General features: G+C 42.0%; 1 protein-coding gene across 1 annotated transcript; it reads left to right on the forward strand.

The window, feature by feature from the left end:
• Positions 1 to 1,943: 1,943 nt before the first annotated feature.
• Positions 1,944 to 7,148, forward strand: ndufa10 (NADH:ubiquinone oxidoreductase subunit A10). The gene is made up of 10 exons (XM_087829985.1): positions 1,944 to 2,106; positions 3,721 to 3,889; positions 3,990 to 4,205; positions 4,276 to 4,362; positions 4,487 to 4,608; positions 5,654 to 5,733; positions 5,923 to 5,977; positions 6,047 to 6,132; positions 6,213 to 6,321; positions 6,989 to 7,148. The coding sequence occupies exons 1-10, from the start codon at positions 2,032 to 2,034 to the stop codon at positions 7,055 to 7,057; spliced, it is 1,068 nt and encodes a 355-aa protein (XP_087686111.1). The 5' UTR covers positions 1,944 to 2,031; the 3' UTR covers positions 7,058 to 7,148.
• Positions 7,149 to 16,126: the final 8,978 nt, after the last annotated feature.

The raw sequence follows: 16,126 nt of genomic DNA on the forward strand, positions 1-16,126 counted from the left end.
CTTTGTGGTCCTCAGCAGTGTTGGTCAAGTTACTTGAAAAAAGTAATCAGTAACTAATTACTGATTACTTCCCCCCAAAAAGTAATCCCGTTACTTTACTGATTACTTATTTTCAAAAGTAATTAATTACTTAGTTACTTAGTTACTTTTTAAAAACACGATTTACAACCTGAATAGGTGATAAAGTGATAGATCTTTCAGCCCAATTCTACTTTTTCTGCATAATCATCATACAAAATGTAATCAAATGGAAAAGTCTCTTTTTAAAACTTGTTTTATTAGTTTTAATCTTTTAACTTTATGCATCAAGCAAACATTTAATTATCTGCAACATTCTCTGACTGGAAGAAATTAGTTTAACATTTAAACCTATTTTCTGCACATTCCAGCACATAAAATAAAATATTTTGTGTGTTTACACTCAGTCTTTCAAATAGATGCAAGTAAAACACAGCAGAAAATAAATAAAGTCAAAGACTAGCGGTCCTGTTGCTCTATTTTCACCTGTAAAGCAGGAGTGGGGTAGGCGGAGGGTTACCCTGGTGCAGGTGTGCAGCGGTCAGTGGAAGAATCCGCGAGTTTCTCTGTGAGTTTCCCATTACGTCGTAGCTACTCGGTGCTTGTTTGGAAGTTTAGGGTTTTTCTTCGCTGTAAAAAGAAGTTTTCTTCCCACGCACAACGGACACTAATGTTTTTGTCACTTTTTATGGAATCAAACTCAAAGTAAGGTCAGTACTTCCACGCTTTAAACGCTGCACGCTCATACTCTCTCTGCACTCGATATATGATCCATTGTTGATCTGCACACAGCTGTTGTCACGAACGTCGCACTCGCTTACGTCACTGTCATGAGACATTCTCGCAAAAAAATCACGGTTTTAGTAACGCAGTAACGCAGCGTTCCTACGGGAAAGTAACGGTAATCTAATTACCGTTTTTGCAATAGTAATCCCTTACTTTACTCGTTACTTGAAAAAAGTAATCGGATTACAGTAACGCATTACTGCCCGTCTCTGGTGTGGCATTTGTGTTTTGCTTGGTTCTGTTTATGCTGCTCTCTCAGCTCAGTCACTGTTGACGTTTCCCATCCCTACTGAGACGTTAGTTATAGAAACTTTATATTTGTGTTTTTTATTGTAAAAAAGAAAACACAAACAAGTAAAACAGATACAATGTTTCATTAGCAACAGTAACAGCATATAGGTTCCACATAAAAGTGTGATATGACTAACACTATCAACAACGCTTACGTTAATGACCAAACCAGAGCTGCTCACGTTTATTTGGTCTGGTACCTTTACTCAGATTTTATGGAAAGATATCAAAAGTTTCATCTCTAACAGCATCTTATCAAAATTTGTACGTTTTTACCAAAACGTGTTATTTGGTTATACTGACTTTAGTGAGAAAGACTCATTGATCTGATTTTAATCAAACACCACATCCATAAAAGTTTTCCACTTTCAGGAGAGAAACACAACTTTATGTGACTACAATTTATTCATCTCCCAACATGAAAGCATTAAAAACCATGAAAATTTCATCATGGGCAGAAACCCCCTTCCCCCCTGACTTTGCCCCTATATGTTACACACTTCACTGTCTATCCTTTTTTTGCTGCCTAGCCTGACCTGTCTCCCCAATGTAAGTTTATATATTGTATGTATTGTCTGTATGGGCGACTGGGTCTGTCATCTCAGCTGCAGGCAACTGACAAATAAAGCTTATCCTTATTTATCATTCTCTTTATTTAATTTTTCTCTGTATCTGTCGCCTCTCTCTGTCCTATTTGTTTAATTATACTGTTCCACTGTATTATAATTTACGACGAGTTCTTCGTGTATTATATTTGCTGTTAAAGTTTCTGTTGAAATAAAGTTGGAGGGGAAAAAAACGGTACGTCATCCACGCGACGTATAATGCGCGCGACGGGGCAAAGTACCCAGAGGCCTCGCGCGTGTGACGTATAATTCAGTCGCCGGGCTGCGAAGACTTTCGGGTCAGCTCGGAGGGTTTGTGCCGCAGGTTATCATGGCCCTGAGGACAGTTCGGCTGCTTGTCCCGACGAGAGCAGCTGCTTTCAGAGTAGTGACCGCGGCGCAGAAGGTAAGGACCCGCGGTGTGCCGGGTTTCTGTCCGGCTAGCCTCCACTCTGATTCACAAGGGCAAGCTAGCTTAGCTAGCTTAGCTTAGCCGCCACCATCACCGCCCTTCAGTCACAGGCTTGGTCTTAATGTTGACAGCTTAAACTTTAACAACATCGCTCTTCCAGCTCTAACACAAGCTGAACAGTTTTAAACGGAATGACTGTTAAAATAGCAGCTCGTCTAAATAAACGAGTGCGTATTAGCTGATGTTATGGATGCTAATATGTTGTTTTGTTCCTGCCAGTTTTTGAGGCTTTGGTGCAGATGTTTCAGCTCCGGTTATAAACATGTCATTGTCTCTGGTTATTGATAATCTTGTAGTGCAGGGATGGATACGTTAGTATTTAAGTGCGTTCATTTGCAGATAGAATATAAAACACATCCGTCACTTTGAACTCAGCACATGCAGACAGGAAGTGGATGCTGCTGCACCACAGGAGATTAAGCTGTGTAAAGATGGCTTACGTGTTCGCTGTGCTTATATCAGTTGAATAAATACATTGTGTTTATGTAAAAGTTTGTGATGGCTGTAAAGAATTAAAGATGACTCATCTGGGTTTTAGAAATGCACCTGCCAGCGCTGACTAACTAAATGCAATATAACAGGAAAAATATACATTTACTGAATGATTAATCCTGTAATTGTTATTAATAAGATAATAAATGACAGCATTTATTTGCACTTGTCCTTTCTGCTGTGACAGCCTTTAATGGTCACTGATTTCTCGCCGTTTTCACCGTGAGTGCAGATACATCACATGTTGAGCGCTGTGACCACAGACAAGTGAGATGATGACAACATGTTGTGTTAATGCAAGTTGAGTTAAAAACGTCCCAGCAGCTGTTAGCACAAACAGCAGTAATGTTGTTGTTTTCTGCTCCTGCTATCAGCAGATGGTCTCCTGACACCTGGTGGAATAAACACAGAACAACATTGAACTGATCAACTCATTGATCGCACGTTACTATACCTCATCCAGTTTTTAGAGTCAGGTTTGCGCTACAGTCGTGTGAACATTGAGGGCCGGGGTTATGTCAGGGTAACGCAAAGTTATTTAAGGGCTAGTTTTATTGCAATGGGCAAGTTTACTGACTGACGCGCAGAAGAAATAGTTCTTTATGGAGCCTAGATGGTGTGAATGACAAGACCAAAGACTGTACCAAAAATATATTGAATAAATGGGGGAAAGGAGAAGTGGAACAAAATAATTAATGCAACACACAACATAAACAAATGCCCACAATTAATTAATAAATTAATTGCATGTGTTAGTTACTGCAAAATTAGATGCATGTTTGGTTATATCAGGGTCCTTTAAAATGCTTTAATTAAAAATATAATATTGACATATTAAAGCATTTTTGTACACGTTGTATTCTTTCATGTTGTGTAGACACTTACTGACTCACACAAACCGATGTGTAGAATAATGGTTATGGCTAAAACGATGAGTTTAATGGCTGGATGGATGGTTGTGATCACAGTAACAAACTCAGTAGTTGTTGAATGCAGCGTGAGCCACAAACCCATCTTGTCATTTAGAGGTTTATTCATTGATTGTTGATGATCCAGGCCAGCGTTCATACAAGCTCGGTGAGAAGCCTGCGATATGGCTGGTGGGCCTACGCTCTGGGGGAGAGGACCATGCCACGGTTAAAGCAGTACAGCAAAATCATCTCTGTGGATGGCAACCTGGCCTCGGGGAAAGGAGCGCTGGCCCAGAAACTGGCCGACAAACTGGGTAATTATCTAATCACGGGGATTGTTTCCCACCACAGCGATACGCAGCTGCAGACTGAGTGGGTGCTTGGAGCTCATGCTGCAGACTTGTTTGTGCACAGGGATGCTGTACATGCCTGAGCCTGACACTTTCTACCTGGACAAGATGACCGGGGAGAAGGAGCCGCTGCCCGTCGACTTTAATGGGATGTGCAGCCTGGAGAAGTTCTACACAGACCCCAAAGCTGCAGATGGAAACAGCTACAGGCTGCAGCTGTGGATGTACAACATGAGGCTGCTCCAGTACTCCGATGCCATCGAGCACCTGCTCACCACAGGTATCTCTGACTCAGTGTGGTCGATGCGTCCGTACGGCAGCGATCTTCATCCTGGGCTTTTGTTTTTTAGGTCAGGGAGTCGTCCTGGAGCGCTCACCCTTCAGTGACGTGGTCTTCCTGGAGGCCATGTTCAAACAGGGCTACATTAGGAAGGAGTGTAAGTGCTTCTGCATCACTAACAGCGGGGGGGGGGGGCGAGTATTACAACACATACAGATAATCTGCAGCATCTCCCCACTTTTCACCTGATGCTGATGATGTGTGCGACTGTGGCTTTGCAGGTGTGCAGCACTACAACGAGATTAAAGACATTAGCATCTGTGAGTTCCTGCCTCCACACCTCGTCATCTACGTGGACCTGCCAGCTGAGGAGGTGCAGAAGAAGCTGAAGCAGAGCGCCAAGGTAGAAGCGCATGTTCTGTTAACCCTTTAAAGCCGGTCAGAGCTGCACGCTCTGTTTTGCGTAACTATTTTTAAATCCCGGTAGCTCTGCAACCACGTGAGCTAGCGCAATAATTCTTTTTGCATATAAAACCGGAGGAGTTGTACTTACATCTTATGCCATCAGCTTGTCCTCGGTCACAGTTTCCTTCCACATATAGTTTTGCAAAAACTGCATAAAAAGCACTTGCAGCAACAAAAACATAATATTCCAGAAACACGCTTTGCCGATCCGATCAGCTGTTCATAACACTTCCTATACTGGAATAGACGTCAGTGCGAACTATCGCATGTCCGCCATGACCTGCCCGAAACCAGAAGTGACGTCATTTTTGCGGAAAATGTAGTTTTTTACCATCAGGGCCTCATGAGCCTATACTGGTGTTTTTAAAAGTTATGTTTGACTTTATGACTTTCTGTGTGGTTTCTGGGATGCTTAGGACTCATATTGCACTGCTGGAAATAGTTTATTTTGATGCATATGCTGCTTTTTTGCAAATTTGCATTATAATATTTATTTTCATTTTTCCTGCAGTGTATAAAAATTGGTGTATTTCAAAAATAAAACTATAAAGACACTCAACATAAATTTCCTGTGGTGGGAAACTATTTTGTGCAACTTTTTTGTATTTACAGTTTTGAGGGATAAGCCTCTTAAATTTCTCTAACTAGAAATATATGTTAAAAAACAAAAACGATTTTAAATTTTTTTGTAGTTTATTGCACTTTTTTGCAATTTATGTAATTACTATGCACTTAATGCAGACATATCATTAAAATCTGGGCTATAATGGTTGTATTGATGTATAGCAACTTGAAATGCTCCCAAAAATGGCTCCACAGCATGTAAACATATAATATAAGCTCTGGTGGACTTGGTTCTATGGTAGGTCTTAAAGGGTTAAACCACGTCTCGCCTCAGTGTTTCATTAGAACAGCAGAAAATAAAAAGAAAACCTCCTCATAGTATTGATCATATGTTATGTTTTAAATGTGTTTGTTCTCAGTCCTACCTTCAAACTGTGCCTCTGCCATATCTGAAGAGCATCGAGGATGGCTACAAGAAGACTTTTCTCCCCAAAATCAGGTCAGATTGTTACAGATGCTGTTAGATATCTGACCAGTCTTTATATAAGGATGGACAATGGCTTCAAGGTTAACTGCATACTGCCGAGTGTTTCTTTGACAGGCGTAGTCTTCTGACTAAAACATCATTTAGACACTAAATTCTGTCGTGTTGGTTGAACAATTACCTTAAAAGCACTTTTCCTTTCAGTGAGACGTCAGAGCTGCTGGCTTATGATGCGACCCAGGCTCAAGATGTTGAAAGGGTAAGATTAAACTGCAGATCTTCACCTGCAAACAAACACAGTGGCTGACGCCTCGCACGCTGTCCACAGGTGGCAGAAGATATCGAATATTTGAAGTTTGAAAAGGGGCCGTGGGCGGAGCAGGATGACGTCAGCTACCACCACATGAGGATGCTGTGAGTTTTAGGATGTATCTTACACACCGTTTCGACGGGAATGCAAACGTGAGCTTTCTACCCTTTTCTGCATTTCACAGTGTGGAAGATAAACAGAGGGTGGCAACCCTGACACACATACCCAGGTTCCTGCCAGAGATAACCATCGGAGCACACGACTACGATCAAAAATACTACGCCTATAAGTCGGTATGTACGCATGTCACGTTAGCTGCGTGGAACCGCACTGAGCTGGAGCTTTGACATCTGTAGAGAGATCACTGAGATCAGAGTCATCAAAGATCAGTAGATGCAGCCGTGGCCTCAGTGTGAGTCCCCTACGTCTCCTCGTTCTCCATCCGTCCGACAGCATCTTTAGTCTCCGTGTGCTGGGCGGCGTCTGACCTGACCTCGTTGTCGAGCACTTTATCACAGCTTGTGTAACCACATCGAGGCTGCTGTATAAATCCTCCTCGTTCATACCGAACTCGCTAAGCTCTCAGTGCGGCGCTGTCGACACGATGCAGCTCATTTCCTTCTGCTGACTTATCGACCCGCTCGTAGTTACTCGATGGCAAATGCCAGATGTGGAATATTCTACGAGGTTGTTTGTATCATCGGTCTTGTGGGGAAACGTTTGGGTCTGACCTTTTCTCTTTATTGACTGGTGACGTATTCGCCTCCCACTGCTGCAGGAATCGGGCTAACGCTGCAGCGCGCTGTAGCCTGACATTTTGTTGTGAGCTCAGATCTTAGAGCAGAGAATGAGGAGGGGGACACATACTGGAATAATCTCCGGTTTACAAACGAAGCCTCGGAAGGGCATTTGGATCCTGGCTGAATATGACGTTAAATGCACTCCTCTTTGTTCTTGTAGATCCCTGGGAAGAAGTACGCCCGTGGATATAACGCTGATGTTGGAGATAAATACATCTGGCTGAAGTGAACTTTCCACTCTCATCATCGAATCAGCCCACTGAACTCACTGTCTTCTAATGTACATCCCAAAATATGTATTAAAATAGATTCTGACTGAGTGTCCTGTCTCTGAAGGTGTTTGCTTCAATATTTCCTCCTCTGTGTTTTACCCAGCAGCTCTTTATATTCATGCTGCTGTTCAGTGGCGTGAGCAGCAGGAGGCGCTTGTGAGCCCTCAATAAACAACAGTTAATGGAGTGTAGGTACTGAATTATTCACTGGCACAGGCTAACATTAAAGAAACAGTTTCAGCGTCCAGACTGAGGAGGACGGCGTTCCTGCCTCTGAGTCTGGGGCGATGGCAAGTGAGCAGAAAACTGAACAATGAAACTGTTTTCATTACAAAATGATGAAGAAACTGTATTTTTGAGACTATTTCCTTTTTTAAAAATTCAAAAACTGTTCATCAAAACAAACATAAAACATACCTCCCACAAAATGAGCCGTCTCAGGCTGCTTCCCCTCTCCAGTGACCTCTCCAGTGACCTCTCCCACGCCCCCAGTACATGTACTGGGTTTGCTTTACTGTGTAAATGTTGCAGTCTTAGTCAAAGGTGGTTTAATGTCTATAATCCAGCACCTTTAAGAATAGTTTTCTTAATTTGATAAAGTCAAAAAGCTCCTGGGTAAATTGTAACAATACAATCTGTTACAGATTTAAGAAAGAAATGTTACAATATGTATACATTACTCAAATATCAAGGATTGACAAGAATTACAGAGTAAAAGAGAGTAATCTCAGTCTCTCACTGAGCGTGCTCCTGTGACTGCCAGCACGCCATGGAGTGGGTGGGAGGTGTTATCCTACATGGTCTTTATCTTGCACAACATCCGCCTCTCAGACACCACCTGAGGGAGAGTTAAGTTGTTCTGCTTGCGTGGCAGGATCTCTCCATCATCAGAGTTTCATTGCTGACGTGCTCAATGAGTTATTGAAGGTTTCTGCCATCACACATGCTGTCGAGGTGGTTAGTAACAGGCCAACTTGTCCAGCACGCTGACTGTAGCCTGCACCGCAACAACGTGACGTTCTCCAAACTCGTCTGGCGCCCCCTGGTGTCTGGCTGCAGTATAGTCCCCCTGACATGAAAGCTGATGGGATCTGGTCGAACTAATAACCTCATATTTTCTTATCAAGTTGATTTGAGTTGAAGGAAACATCTTCACATATGTCGTATGGATTTTAATTACTATCTTAAAATTGAGGCGTATACAGTCCTTGGTCAACACGCTATCTCCATCAGCTCGACAGGCTGAACACTTACTGGTGTCTATTTTTAGATTTCACTAGACGAACACTGCTTGGCTTTGTTCCCTTAATGTCTTAATGCTAAAAAACTCAATTGTTGTTTACGTCTATTTTTTAACATAAAGTCTACATTTGGTTTTTGTCTCTACAGTAATGCATTTTTAAAACTCGACCAAATGGGGTTAAAAAAGTTTTCCTTAGACTAAAAGTCTGCAGATGAAATGTGTCGTCTCAAACCCATCTATCAAAAACATGATGACTTAGTGTTTACGTACCATAAGAAGCTTTTGAGCTTGGCTGATTGAAGGGAAGCAGAGCTCCAACAGGACAAAGAATACACAGTTCCTACAAGGAGGAAATCAAACGGTGTGTAAACGAAGTTGGTTGTTCCCAGTAAGCTGTGTATGAAATTGTCAGTAAGCACAAACAAAATGTGGAGGTTGTAAAGAGAAAACATCTAAGCGGGAGATGTCAGAGAGCCAGGACAGAATACTGAACGCAGATTGTCTTGACAATAAAATTTACAGCAAACTGCAGGAGCTGCTGGAAGCAGCTTGATGGAGAGTCACTGGTTTCATGACTCAAATAACTGAGCCCAGTTCAATTCAATTTTATTTATATAGCGCCAAATCACAACAAAAGTCGCCTCAAGGCGCTTCATAGATACAGAGAAAAACCCAACAATCATATGACCCCCTATGAGCAGCACTTTGGCGACAGTGGGAAGGAAAAACTCCCTTTTAACAGGAAGAAACCTCCGACAGAACCAGGCTCAGGGAGGGGCGGGGCCATCTGCTGTGATTGGTTGGGGTGTATAAAAACATATACTACCTTATCTTACTGCTGTGTAATGGATGATTCCATACTCTACTTTTTTTCTACTCTCTCATCAGTTAAAAATGGTTTAAATCAATTTATTTAATTTAAAGTAAATTGTAAATATAGCTCATAAAAGCTCAGTGCCGTCGAGCCAACAGACGGGCACAAAAACAGTTTGTTACCATTTCTTTAGCTCATCTACAACAAACGTTTGACGGGCATAAAACATATTTTTGCACAAACACAGAACGCTGTTTGCCAAAAACAAAAATCTCTCATGATGTGCAGTGTTTCCTTAACACTTTTGAGGAAACACAACTACAGTGGAACCCCGACTTACGAGATGAATCCGTTCCCGAGGGTCTTTCGTAAGTCGAAGCACCCATCCCGCCTTTTGAGTGAGGCGATGCTGAATGATAGGCTAATTGCTAACTAGAACAACGTCGTTCAAGTGGAACAGCGAAGTACGGAAGCCAAGGGGTTGTCACATGATTCGGAAGGCATTGTGGGCTCAGCCAATCAGAGCCAGCGGATTTCGTTACTCGGGCATTTTGCCGTAACACAGGCAGAAATATTACCATTCAGCGCCTTCGTAACTTGAATCTTTCGTTAAACGGGGTATTCATAAGTCGGGGTTCCACTGTATCTGCAATAGATACGCGTCAGGACCTGAAAGTCCTGAGAAATCTGGCCTTTCTGATGAGGCTTTGGCCATCGAAGCCTCATCAGTTCAATTCAGTTTTATTTATATAGCGCCAAATCACAACAACAGTCGCCTCAAGGCGCTTCATAGATACAGAGAAACCAACAATCATATGACCCCCTATGAGCAGCACTTTGGTGACAGTGGGAAGGAAAAACTCCCTTTTAACAGGAAGAAACCTCCAGCAGAACCAGGCTCAGGGAGGGGCGGGGCCATCTGCTGTGATTGGTTGGGGTGAGAGAAGGAAGACAGGAAGAGACATGCTGTGGAAGAGAGACAGAGATTAATAACAGATATGATTCAGCAGAGGTCTGTTAACATAGTGCGTGAAGAAGAAACTGCAGATGTGTTTTAAAAATGTGCTCTGACCACAAACACTGACACTGCAGTAAAAACTGGGTAACAAACCCCAAAATACACAAACAACAACACTATCAGCTCAGTTTCAGGCTGCTGTGATCATCAAGTACAGATGTTTTATTATCGTATAATAAAAACAAAACAAAATATATGTTTCTATAAATCACTTGACTGGTTTCCCTTTTCCCAGTATGCACTGTAACTGCACTGTAAGCATGACTGTCACTTCCCACATACCAATCCAAAGATGGCCTCCATGTTTGTTTTTTTCACCAGACTCAAGACTACCCAACTGTAATAGGATACTTTAGTTACACAAAGTAAAGACACACCTGCTGCACAGTCCTGTATTTACAGCTACAAACGCGTTTCCATTTATTAAAATGTAAACTGTCCAGCAGGACTAGGCCACAGGAGCAGGAAACAGCTTGTGAATGTCTTCCCTGCTTCATTAGTTATTCCATTTGTAATTGGTGGAGCATAGAATTACCCGTATCTCAAAAGCTAACAGCCCCGTGGTGAAATGCATCACATAGTCAACTGGCCCCGTGTGGCTGATTACGAGGCTTCTAAAGCTGTTAAATGGCTCGCACGGCTAGAACCACAGCGCCACTCCTCAGTCGCTCCGCTGATTAAATCTATCAGCAGCAGATGTAGTTTTGTAACAAGCTCCCTGCAGTAATACTGCAGTTTTTCTGTCTAACTACTCGAGATGTTTGGCTCAGCCAAAAGCCAGATTATGTATAGTTTAGATAAATAACAATGGAGTTAAAACATTCATTTAGAACATCATTTAAGAAGGTTTTTATTTTGGATTATTTGATTCTATGAGCTAACTTTGAATAGCAGTGGTGCAGTTCATCCCAAGCCACTCTCACTTCTAGTTCCTGTGTATACAATGTGGATTTTATCCTATGGATGGATCTCCTCCAGCTTTATGTGCGCCAACACAGGACAAAGGAAGAGCAGGAAGAAATGAGACATTTAAATAAAAGGTTGCTGATATACCAGGTGGCAGAAAAGGGTTGGGAAGCCAACGAAACACAGGTGAAGGCCGGATTTGAAGAAAGAGATGCAACAAGCAGAAGCATTAGCGGTACAACAGCAGCCAAAGGCACCAGCTGGGCTGCCTCCAAGCCAGCCTGTCAGGCATCGACAGCAAACATCACGGCGAGGAACACGACCCAGAAAGGAGCCTCCAGCCTTAAGGAACATGTACACTAACTGTAATGCAAGAGAGTCTCCAAGAGGACAAAGAGACACCCAGCACTGGATGGGACGACCTAGAGTGGGACCACAGCAGGAACCAAACAAACAAACTCATGTTGCAGCTCTTGCTGGATTATTTTAGTTGGCTGTTTCTGAAGAAGATGGTGATGTAAATGCTGTCCTGTGTCAGGAAAAGGAGGGAGGATGACAAACACTGATGAGCTACACAGAGACCGGAAAACACACACGTCTCACACATCACCTGTGGGACAGAAAGGATCGACAGCAAAGACCAAGACGGTGCCAGGAAATGAGACGGAAACACTGGAATGTAAATGTAAGCTGCCGGAGCTTCATGTGACTCATGCCGAGGAGCCAAGGATGAAAAGGAATCTGTCCAAGAGGCTCGAGATACTGAAGAAATAATAAAATAAATGAGTAAACATTGCAGGGCTCAATTTTGATTGTCTGTGTAAAACCCAAGAGCTTATTTTTAAAGCCTGGATAATAGAAACTGTGAAAAACACGAGAATTCAAGTGATAGACTTTAATGATAACAAACGCAAAACAAAAAACCAACAACAATGTTTAATCTTTTATTATTCTAAGAAGAGTCAAAATAAACCCAAAAGCAGTTTGAACAGGACGTTGGAGGCTCCAGAGCAGGACACTGAAGTACTATCCCTCTCATTGAACATTCATTAAGTTGTGCAGTATTAAGTTAGGAAGAGCAGAAATCTTATTTTTATTTTGTTTCCTTCGGGTTTGTTTTCTTTTTGAAACCAAAGATCTGTGATTTTATTTCAAAGACTAATAAATGACTTGAATTTGTGTATTTTGATGAAAGCCGAATGATTAGCTCTGATCTTCTTATGCTTCTGCCTCAATTGTTCATAACTCTGGTTTTGGCACATTATAGTAACATGACTGCCAGTCTGTTACTGAACATTACGAGAAAACTCGATGTTTAAAGAGTCTAAGCCATGGCTATTCAACTAAGACGTTAGTTGGGCAAGATTTCAAACCGAGGAATTTATCTGGGCCAGATATTTTTTTGCAGCCAGTAAGCAGCAGATCATGATCAATTTCAAACCCACACAACTGTGTTGAAAAACAAGTAATTTTTTTATTCCTTTTCCCCTGTAAATCTGCTGACCTCACAAATGCACACCAAAAGGTCCATTTAAAAAAAGGGAGCTATAACTAAACTATTTTGAAATAATAATAATAATAACAAAAAAACATTTTGATAATTCCCTTTCAAATTAAAATAAATATTTCGCTGACCACTCACTTTTCCTGCCATGGATGGAGCCCCTCCGTCACAAGTATACAGACACGCTTCATATCATCGTGATCTCCTGCTATAGACATTACATCAGTTTTCTTCAGGTCATCTAACAGCATTTCAAACTCGTCTGACGCCAGAACTTCAACTCTACGAATATTTGAACTGTCCTACAGGGGCACGTTTTTAATAGCAGATGTCACACTTACTTATCACCGCATCCACCACGGCCAGCATGCAGTATTTCACTGTTTCAGAATCTGTGAAAGCCCTTTTGTTCTTCGCCAAGAAGCAAACACGAAGGGAAGATGCTGCAGCTCTCTTGGGCTGTACAGGACTCACCATGGCAGTACAACTCCGGTTGTAAGATTATTAAACTCGCAGTTAAACTGTACTTTTGCAGCCCTCTCCACTCTGGAAAGTCTGTGTAGAAAGTCTGGTGTTTGTCATTGTGGTGCCTGCGTAGGTACCGCAACACACTCACTGCAAATTAAACACATTGGTTTGGCATTTGGGTTTGGCGGTAAAATGAATAAGTATTTGTCAGTCCAGGCAGGGTTAAACCGACGGTTTTCATTGTCAAATTTACGCGTTTGGACTGAGAAAGACGTGCTGTTGTCACATCATATATTATGATGATTGTTTAATATGTTTACATCACGGTGCATTGTGGATTAAATATTGCTAGGCTACAAGGAGTGTTGCATTCACAGTCTACACTACGCTGTAGGAATTTTTAATTTCTTTAAATTTATTAATTAATTTTTTGCGTTTTCTCTGTGTTTCTGCCAGGACCACAGGCAGGGCCACTCGCAGGTTGCTTCTGGGCCACCATTTGAATAGGCTTGGTCTAAACGTTTACGCTGTATGGCTACGCTAACTGTTCTGTTCTCAGTGGCGTCCAATGGGACCACACCACCTGTCTGTACGCCACAGGAGGGGAATTGCACGTCTAATTCACATAATGCCACAGGGGTAGGTGAGGTGCAGCCTGCATGGTCATAAAATAATAAAGATTATATATACACATTTTGCACATGTATATACACATATACACATATATAGGTTTTGGTTCTTCAGACAAAAACTAAGATAAGAACACCAGTAAAAAGGTACGAAACTGAAACCACTGGGTCAACGACTCAGGTACTCTAACAGTAAAAGAGTGTGAAGAAGTTCCTTTTTTCCATATCAGCAACACAACCCCATCTCAGGGACACAGCCTCCAAAAAGGACACCTGTCAGGAGTCAAAGGGTTGGCGCAAATACATTTACAAGACAAGCCTGCTGAGGAAATTCAAGGCATGGATCTACTGTGTCCACTGCTGCTGCTCGAGTCGCCATCGCCATCATCACAGAACTGATAAGGAGAATCAGACGACATCTAAGGGGATGGCTGGGCCGACTGAGCAGCTGGAGTAAGGTTTTAGTCCAGGCTGTCTGTGATGCTCTTCATAATCAGGTTCTGCAGTGATGGGGTTTGGCTCAAGCACCATCATGATCTCTTTGGTAAAATAGAGGGACCCTTGAGACCACCACAAAGACCCCTTAGACCCGACATGATCACAGTGTCAGAGGCAACAGGAACATTGTCATGCTGGAGCTCACCGCAGCTGGAAAAAGCCGAGGAGGCTTTTGAGGTAGTGCAAAGAATTAGATGGTGACTGCCACAGGCACGACTGGAAGGCAAGCTTCATGCCTGTGGAGGTTGGTGCAAAGTCGCTCTGCAGGGACTCTGCTGCAGTCGGCATCGCGGCCAAAAGGAAAAGAATGACCAAGAAAAGCTGGCTCTGCATAAAGGGAGCAGATCCATAGGAACGTGCAACCTCAGCTGGGTCACCTGAGCAACAGTGTCTACACTCAGAGATGAAATTATTTTCATTTGAAAATACGATTTTGTAAAGATTTAGTTACATTTGATTGATGCCAAAGAAAACAATAAAGCTAAATTAATTTTCTATATGAAAAGTTGTTATCAGTCCGTCGCTCTCAGAGATGCAGAATAATAAGCCAGGCCACTGATTACATTAACTGAAAAAGCTGGGAAGAAAACAGAAAATGCTCTTAGGGCGCTCCAAGAGTTAAGAAAGTAAGAAACGAGCTCTTGGCTGACCTGACTGTGAGCAGACAGACAAGGTCAGCTGCTTGCCGGAGGCTGAAAAGAGGTTGTCTCCTTGCATGCCCGGTGCCAGAGCATCAGGCTACTGAGACAAAAACAGTGTGAATAATTGACAGCACAGCAGCCTGGAGCAGTCACACTGAACTAATGGAGGGTGGAAAACATGAACTCTAGGGAAGGGAAGCAGGCACAGAATCCTGTCTGCTATAATGCAGCACTGAGGTCTAATCAGTAGTGACATTAAGGAGTAAAAAACAAGGTTTTTTTTACATTGAAGCAACTCCGCAGACACTAAACTGGAGGCAGAAATGTGAAGATGTTGGTGGAGAACAACCTACAAACAAAGTAAACAAATGAAACGTGACGCGCTGCTGCAACATCGAGTGTTCGTGCACATGTTCCCTTTACAAGTTACTCAGACGCAGAACCCAAAGGACACCAAACAGAGCAACTCCCAGGCTGGACGACTGTAATTCATTATTATCAGGAAGTCCTAAAAACTCCCTGAAAAGCCTTCAGTTAATCCAAAATGCTGCAGCAAGAGTCCTGACAGGGACTAGAAAGAGAGCAGTAATCAGGCTCCATCTCATCTTAAGACTAGAGCCTACCACCCCGACAGAGCACTTCACTCACCCTGCAGGTGTGTTTGTGATTCCTGGTGTTTCAAAGTAAAATACGAGGCAGAGCTTTGAGCTTTCAGCGTCTCTTCTATGGGACCAGCTCTCAGCTCTGGATTCAGGAGACAGACACTATCTCCAGGCTGAAAACTAGGGATGGCCGATACTGTAAAATGTGTGTGTACTCATACTCGCAAAAGTTAACCGATACCAACTTATTTCATTAATCAGAGGGTGGCTTGTCATTTCTGTTGTAGTTTTTTAGATTGGCCACTAGGGGGCCAATTATTATTTTATTTATTATTTATTTTATAATTTTTTATATTTTATTATTTATTTAATAATAATTATTTTGTTTGTTTGTTTACAATATGGACACTCTGCAATAATTTAAAAGTTTAATTTATTCGCAAACCTAATTTGTATTTATTTTATTCCAAACAGAAGTGTTTATTTATTATTCTGAAAGCTCGAGACAGTGCCAATAGTTCAGTGATATTTTGTAAAATTACAATGTGGACACTCTGCAATAATTTAACAGAAGTGCTTATTTTTCACTTGAAATTTTTTTGTGGTCATTTTTATTAAGATTTTATTTTTATCGGCAGAGAATAAAATAAAACCTGTCTTCCAAGTACTCAGATCCAAGTATCGGTTTGAAAAAATTGGTATC

Source organism: Neolamprologus brichardi, chromosome 16 (genome assembly GCF_056152115.1).
Source record: "Neolamprologus brichardi isolate AB-2024 chromosome 16, ASM5615211v1, whole genome shotgun sequence".
Taxonomy (NCBI): Eukaryota; Metazoa; Chordata; class Actinopteri; order Cichliformes; family Cichlidae; genus Neolamprologus; species Neolamprologus brichardi.

Excerpts from the sequence above, each read along its gene's own strand:
- ndufa10 (XM_087829985.1), top strand. The coding sequence starts at position 2,032 with ATGGCCCTGAGGACAGTTCGGCTGCTTGTCCCGACGAGAGCAGCTGCT. Across the intron at positions 4,609-5,653 it reads AGCTGAAGCAGAGCGCCAAG|TCCTACCTTCAAACTGTGCC; the intron begins GTAGAAGCGCAT and ends GTTTGTTCTCAG. Across the intron at positions 5,734-5,922 it reads ACTTTTCTCCCCAAAATCAG|TGAGACGTCAGAGCTGCTGG; the intron begins GTCAGATTGTTA and ends TTTTCCTTTCAG.